Source organism: Athalia rosae, chromosome 1 (genome assembly GCF_917208135.1).
Source record: "Athalia rosae chromosome 1, iyAthRosa1.1, whole genome shotgun sequence".
In the NCBI taxonomy this organism is placed as follows: domain Eukaryota; kingdom Metazoa; phylum Arthropoda; class Insecta; order Hymenoptera; family Athaliidae; genus Athalia; species Athalia rosae.
In genome coordinates this window covers 8,386,378-8,393,582 of record NC_064026.1, presented here as the reverse complement: position 1 = coordinate 8,393,582, position 7,205 = coordinate 8,386,378, and the positions used below count along the sequence as shown (strand labels likewise).

Below are 7,205 nucleotides of genomic sequence, written 5' to 3'. Positions count from 1 at the left end.
TAAAACTTTTGTACGGTATTTGCGGATCTTTTGAAATTTTTAATGGGTTATTGAACTGACCGAGGAATCAACTAACTTTTCGCGACTACTCAGGTAAATTAATTATCGTAAAATTTCATCACTTGAACCTCGCCACTATGAACTTGTAAAAACTCATTGAAATATTTGAAAATAGTACACTACAGTATACCTACCATCGCGTTCGAGGTAAAAAAAAATTACGTAATGTCAACGAGTTCAGACCTACAGCAAATGAACAAGATTTCGAGACACTGGATCGTTTGACAGATGAAAACATCGACCATGGAAAATCGCATTCAATAATTTCCACGTGGTCCGCATAATCAATTGGCATTTTGTGGTCTATTATAATCCTTCTAATAAGCATGCGAAGTCCTCTTTTTCGCTAAATTATTTCCACTTGATATCTGCTGATGGTATGTTGTCATAAGTTCTTGTTGCTGTTTCCTCTCAAAGTCATACTGGTTGTATTCGTGATGTAAACAATGAACATTGTGTTGGGATCAATTCCGACCAACATCACTTGACACGGGTCATTCGGCGTCTAGTGGTAAGCTGAAAAAATATTTGATTCGTTCCCAGAGTGTGCACGTTATTCAACGATTTATTTTCGAATTACTGGTCGTGTTCAATAATTGGCTGCCATCAAAGAGTCTACAGATTTATCCAGAGGTACCTTTGATAATTCGAGTGGGTAGAGATCTCACCTGATTATAACATTAAGTCGCAAAATCCGCGAAATAATAATCGAAACTTGGCCGCGTGACCACGTGCTTCCAGCTTTCAAGTCAAACTACGCGATTCGTAATCCCAAGTGCTGTGATTTAATCAAAAAAACAAATCTGGGTCCTTATTAGGCTGAATAACGTATTTTGAATTCGCTCTAAGTGATTGTTTCCTTGAAAGATTTATGTAAGTAAGTAAGTCTTATGGCTATGATACAGCGATAATATTTTTTAGGTTCATATATTCTCTGCAACTAACAACATTTTTTTGTAGTTATTGAAAACTCATGGATATATCAACACGCAAGCTATGCAAACGAATCGCAGAACCAATCGACGAATGGCTACACGGCGAAGGCTACTTTCGGAAGCATGCACCAAGAGATTCGACTTGTCTTTTCAGAGCAATCAGCGAACAAGTTTATTTGACTCAAAATTTTCACATTCGAGTCAGGGAGGAATGTATCAAATTCATGAGGGATAACAAAGATCTTTTTGAAGAGGTAATCGAAGTCGAGGTTCATGATCATATTTTAAAATAAATAGAGTTGGGAAAATTTTCGAAATATAAAAGTTTTGATCTTAGTTTGTTGCAAAATGTCAATTTCACATAGCTGAATTTGTAACACATTGACTGTTATTGGAAGTCTTGAGGATGGCTCTAATTGCTTTGTACACTGTTTTCTGTTTTAGAGCATCAGTATCCCCTTTGAGAGCTACTTGGAACAGATGTCATATTTCACTGAATGGGGAGGATTATTTGAGATCAAAGCCATGTCCTTGCTTTATCAAAGAGATATCATTCTGTTCCATGGAGTAAAGCTAACACGTCAGTTGGTGACTCATAATGGATTCAATAAAATGATCTATTTGTGCCATATACCACCAAAACAGTATGAAACTGTCTATGCAAGAGATTTTATCTCCGTTGCAGCCTTTTGTCAATGTAATCATGTAATTTTTTATGGGTCTTGTGGAAAGATAATTTCTGATATAGATTATGATTTGTATTTTCTAGTTCTCATTTGTATATTTCGTTGCAGCCATTGTGTATCAAACACTTTACAAAGATGTATTTGGAATGGTAGATGTTGAAAAGGCAGTGTTTAAAATGCTGCATGATCGTTCTGGCAATGTTTCCCATGATAAATTCTTCCTAAAAGAGAATTTAGAAATCAGAGAGTAGGTTGCATGTGTGAATAATAATCTAAGCTGATTAAAAACGAGATTCATAATAATATAATAGTCCACATATCCTACATATGTAGATATACATATGTATATAACACGTACATTTTTTTTCATCGCTCAGACAACTTACCATGGAACTGTTTAACAAATTGGAAAAAACTGGTGAGGATGAAGGACCTGTAGCTTCAACCAAAGACCTCACACCGTTTCCATATAGAATTGCGAAAGCGTTAGACCCTGATATATATCGCAACACTGATTTTGATATCTGGCAAGAGATAAAAAGGGGTATGTACATCAATTGATAAATCTGAACAAATATGAAGCAGTAAAAATACTGTTTTCTTTTTGTACAGAGATTAGAAATGCAAGTTGGATGAGATACAACAGTTCCGAGCTGCAAGTGGGTGGCAAGTGTTTCGTTCACATGGATACGACAGAAGATGAAACAGACAAGAATGATCATCACACAAATTACACTAATAATAATACCACCAGCATTAAAGAAAAGTCAACTAGCGATAATAATGGGAATGAACAGAAATCTGTGAACAAAAAATCCGGCAAAAAAGATCCCATAATTTTCAGTGGTCATATACAAGAAATGAGTAAAAACGAAGGGCCCGTTGTCGTCTTTATTGAAGAGCTTGGTGAAAAGAAAACAGTCCCTTATTCTTCGTTGAAGCCTCACACACCTAAAAAAAATAAGCAACCGAATTGGTCTACAAACAGCCACAAAAAAAATAATATTTTTGATTCTGGTAGTAAGTAAATTCTAATTTGTATTCATTCTAATTCGACTTTTCATTGCCGTATTCTTTATAAATGTAATTACATGATTAATATAATTTCCAATAGATCAAAAATGGAAGAGATCTTGGTATGGCAACTCTCGTAAAATGAAAGATTTTCCAACAAACGTGAATTCTGTATCAAGTAACCAAACTGACAAAAATAACAACAAAATTCACCATGAAGACACGAACCAATGGGACGATGAATCAAGGTAAATAAAAGAAGAATAAGAAATTTAATTGGAAAAGAAATACCCCAAATGAGTAATTATTTTTTATTTCAACAGACATAGCAATGAATCGCCCTTATCATACAAAACTTATACAATGGAAAGACTCACTGCTTATCAAGGCTATACAGTCAATGTGAGTCTCAACTTTAATTCCATTCATTCATTTGGAATCACTAAAGTCTAGCCGGTTATTCACAATGTTTCAATTGTACTGTATCTTATTACTTTCTGCACAGACCTCAATTGATGTTATGCCTGTGTCGGTTGTATTGGATACTTCCCACCCACCCGTAACTGAATCTTTGCGATCTGATGGTACACAGCCTGATGAAAATCCTGCCTGCGATACGACTAATACCTGTGAAAAGCTAGTTACAGCTAACGATCCTGTGGAAAGACAAGTTCCAAGTACCCCTGAATCTACTATTGTACCAGAAATAGTTTTGCAGAATTGTAACCGTGATGGACAAAATGAAGTGTACTATCCGCCACAAGCTGGTGAGTCACTTAAAAGATTTATCGATCATTACTGAATTGTACGCAGGTTTAGGATTTGTATAAAAATAAGAAGTAATCAATTTTTGCTTACAATAGACTAATGCAAAATTAGGTAGGTTGAAACAATTGAAATGAATTTCAATGTTGTCATAGGGATGTCACAGTACCTTACTGGGAATGGGAATGTTTACTATCCAGCCGCTGACTGCAACATTGGAGTTCCCTCACCCCAGTTTTTCATTAGTAACGGTTTCATTAGTAATCCCCCGACTTCCGTGGAGTCTGTATATCCTGCAAACCAAATAATGCAGTCCGTTAATACATCGGCTCCAAAAAGCATGGATCCTAATGGCAGTGACTTACCATTATCAGGTGAAACCTCATTACAACCCTTTTTGGTGCAATAATCGATGAATATGAATTAAATTACTCCTATAATATAAATCAACTGAGCATTTTAGAAATTCTTCATTCATTTGCAGACCTGTCTACTGTGAGGTTTTTCTACAATCTAGGATTGGAAGTAAGTTTTCATACTTTATCAGAAGTTTTCACGCTGACAATGACTACAAACTGAATGATTAGATGTCACACTACTAAAATATCTGCCATATCTAATATAAAGAAAATATATAATAATTGTATATAATGTATAATCCGATATAGCATATAATCTATTAGAATCTTGGGACCATGTCTCACAATTAGCTGAGTACTTGTATACTGTCTCCAGTTTAAAAGTAACTTACCATGAATTTTTCAATTGCACAGTACTATCAATCACACTGTAGTTGGATAGGATGCAGCATGAGTACGCCGATGTCACTTGGAACCTGTTACATTCCACAAGGCAGCCCGATTAACCAATATAATAGGATAAACAATTTGGCAGGTATGCAATGATGCACAGGGTCAATTTTTAATCTTCAAATATTAAACATTTGCTTCTCAATGACAGCTGATAATATTATTTTATTTCCACAGCAAATGAAGGTTTAACATTGAATGATGAAATATTACAACTTAACCAAAATCTTCAGCCAAAACTTGTAATCTCCCAGCAACAAGAAGAACAAACCTGCTCCACTGCTGAGTTTTCAGTAAACGATGGAAAAGGACAAAACAAAACCGTGAATCAAAGTAATCAAGGTTTACTGAAACAAATGGGAAGAATGGATTCCCAAACTGTACAAGATAATAGGGCTTCACCTCACACAGCGTTGGTACAACAATCTGCTCCATACAGCCCTGCTATTGAGAAAGGAAAGGACTCACCGCTTCCCAATAAAGATACCCAGCGCGGCAATAGAAACAGCGTGGCACCAAGATTTAAAAAAAATTACGACGGTAGGTTGAATTTATCCAAACCATTATATCATTTCGAAAAAAAAATCTTCAACATCTGATTACTGTAGCATTTATGCATCGATTGTATTTCTGGCTATACCAGTGCTTAAAAGATATCCTCTACAGTAGTGATGCAGAGTCTTATCATTGTACTAGCTGACGCGGCCATACGTTGCTGTGGCTCAGTTTGTATTACATTATTACAATTTTCAAAGGGGTCTCTAATTTTTTGCAGATTATGTTATAGCTTATGTTGATCGCTAATAGAAGAGCGTGCTTCTGGTGAAAAATTTTTTAAAATCGGTTCAGTAGTTTTTGAGTTTATCCGGAATAAACAGTAATAAAAAACAGATCTTCACTTTTTGTAATATTAGTATAGATAACACATGTCTTTGGCCTTCACAGGTCGGTACCGTACTTCTCGGCAATACCATCATCAGCAACAGCAGCAGCAATCATCTCAAATACAACAGCAACAACTACAACACCAACATAAACATCAACAGCCGTTCCAAAGCCCACCAAACACAGGCAGTATTGATGTACAAGCTACAAAAAACAATGGTACTCAAAACTTGCATAACGCTGAAGGACAGCCAGTCATTCCGCATAATCATGCTGCTAATGCTGGAAGTAATCCTGTATTTCACAGTCCTATGAATCAAGTACCCTATTCGCAACCTCCAATCTATACCGCGATTCCCTATTATCCAACTGATACAGATTCAACTTTCCAACATCCATATTATCCATCAAACCCAGGTTTTCCTGTGCCTTACATACCCCACTCTGATATAACAGATGGAAACAACATTAATCACTACCCACCAAACATTTATCCAGGTGGAGAAAGTTATGCACAACCTTATCCGGTCTTCTCCCAATATATGTACCCAACTGGTATGTATCCTGCTCTATCTCCGCAAACCAATTCTGAAACTTGGTATCCAATACCTGGACAAACGCCTACAATTCCCGTACCACACTACGTTCAATATTCACCACCAGCTACATCTTTGCCAAGCTCACCAAATGGACCGCAGAGTTCTAATGTATCAAAGTAGTTTCAAGTTGTCATACGTGTCCAGGTGGGGTATTGAAATTTTTCATTCCGATTGACTTTATTCTTAAGCCAAAAGTACCACTGTATCAAAGCAAAGGTAAAACACCCTTAAGTCTCTGTAGAGCAAATTTGTCGAATTCATGTCACAATGAATCAATGTTAACCAACTTGATACTTGGAAATATGGTTGATAACATTCTCTGTGACTTCCATTGCGTAAACTAGAAATGAACGTCACCTAGGCTGAACTGAATTGTCATTTTATGTGACGAAATTCAAATAATCCAATCTAGTCAAAGTGTGGAAACGAATTTATCAAGTTGGTGGTTCGTTCTTGAATAACAACCCCCAACAACAACGTCCGTGCGACCGATATAGGCAGAGATGATTTCATCAACCTATGCAGTTTCTAATATTTAGTGGTTTTGTAAAGAGATCGAAAATGCTCAAAGATATTTCGTCTGAAAATAATATATATCGTTAAGTAGTTTATATTCTTTAGAATTTAACTTGTTGAAATAGTTGTAAAAATAGTTGAATATGTTCTTTGAGGGCTACGAACTAATATAATGCTATTGGAAGTGAAAATCAAAATCTGGTCGGTACAAGGTATTGAATCTGAATTGTAAGACTCCGATATCATCCTTGCGCTCTGAAAACTGGATATATCCTAGCATTAAATTCTATTCTCGAGTCTATAAAACAAGGCCAGCTTGTGATGGAAATAGATTCAAAAAAGGCCAAGAGAAAATTTAATGAATATAAAAAAGTAAAAACGGTGTGTTCACAGTGCATAACTCTTTAAGTATGTATAAAAACTGTATTGCTGGTTATTACACCGGTGATGCTATTTTTCTACTTTTATATCAATGACATTTTTAAGTATCTGTAATTGTTACGGATTATACTTGAAAATTTCATCGTGCACTGTTTCAAAGATTGTCAAGATATTTTTCATCAGATATGCTTATATTAGTCTACTTTTTATAGCTTATATTAGAAATATCCATTGTTATGACTTATTGCAAAGTTTAATTAGGATTTAGAAGTAGATTTAAAACGAAAGGGATATGAAAATAGCTGTTCAGAACAAGTATATTCTGGTTGGTATTATTAGTTACTATATGAGTTTTCAAGTAATTTCTTTGTATTTTTATATAAGTGACTATTCAGCTTATTCATCTAACATTTAATGTTTTTCAATATTGTTACAACTTTCTTACAGGCTTTCTACTGAATAATAACACACTTGACATTTCATAAAAATCCGTTGCATTCTCATTCATGTCATCAAAATAACAACAATAATTACATAACTGATTCATAATCGTGA

At 35.2% G+C, this 7,205-nt stretch overlaps 1 protein-coding gene across 4 annotated transcripts; it reads left to right on the top strand.

The window, feature by feature from the left end:
* Positions 1–122: 122 nt before the first annotated feature.
* LOC105686028 (protein ovarian tumor locus-like) lies at positions 123–7,138 on the top strand. Of its 4 annotated transcripts, XM_048653807.1 has the most exons (15): positions 123–711; positions 802–933; positions 1,021–1,249; positions 1,440–1,692; positions 1,790–1,928; positions 2,059–2,225; positions 2,294–2,701; positions 2,796–2,943; positions 3,019–3,097; positions 3,201–3,462; positions 3,616–3,834; positions 3,945–3,985; positions 4,234–4,354; positions 4,447–4,809; positions 5,215–7,138. In XM_048653807.1, the coding sequence occupies exons 3-15, from the start codon at positions 1,034–1,036 to the stop codon at positions 5,871–5,873; spliced, it is 3,075 nt and encodes a 1,024-aa protein (XP_048509764.1). In that variant the 5' UTR covers positions 123–711; positions 802–933; positions 1,021–1,033; the 3' UTR covers positions 5,874–7,138. The 4 variants fall into 4 exon arrangements, with proteins under 4 accessions (XP_048509764.1, XP_048509769.1, XP_048509758.1 ...); XM_048653812.1 differs by lacking the exon at positions 802–933 and having other exon boundaries at positions 123–571; XM_048653801.1 differs by having other exon boundaries at positions 123–933.
* The last annotated feature ends 67 nt before the right edge of the window (positions 7,139–7,205 follow it).

Excerpts from the sequence above, each read along its gene's own strand:
- LOC105686028 (XM_048653812.1), top strand. The coding sequence starts at position 1,034 with ATGGATATATCAACACGCAAGCTATGCAAACGAATCGCAGAACCAATC. Across the intron at positions 3,986-4,233 it reads TCTACAATCTAGGATTGGAA|TACTATCAATCACACTGTAG; the intron begins GTAAGTTTTCAT and ends TCAATTGCACAG. Across the intron at positions 4,355-4,446 it reads TAGGATAAACAATTTGGCAG|CAAATGAAGGTTTAACATTG; the intron begins GTATGCAATGAT and ends TTATTTCCACAG.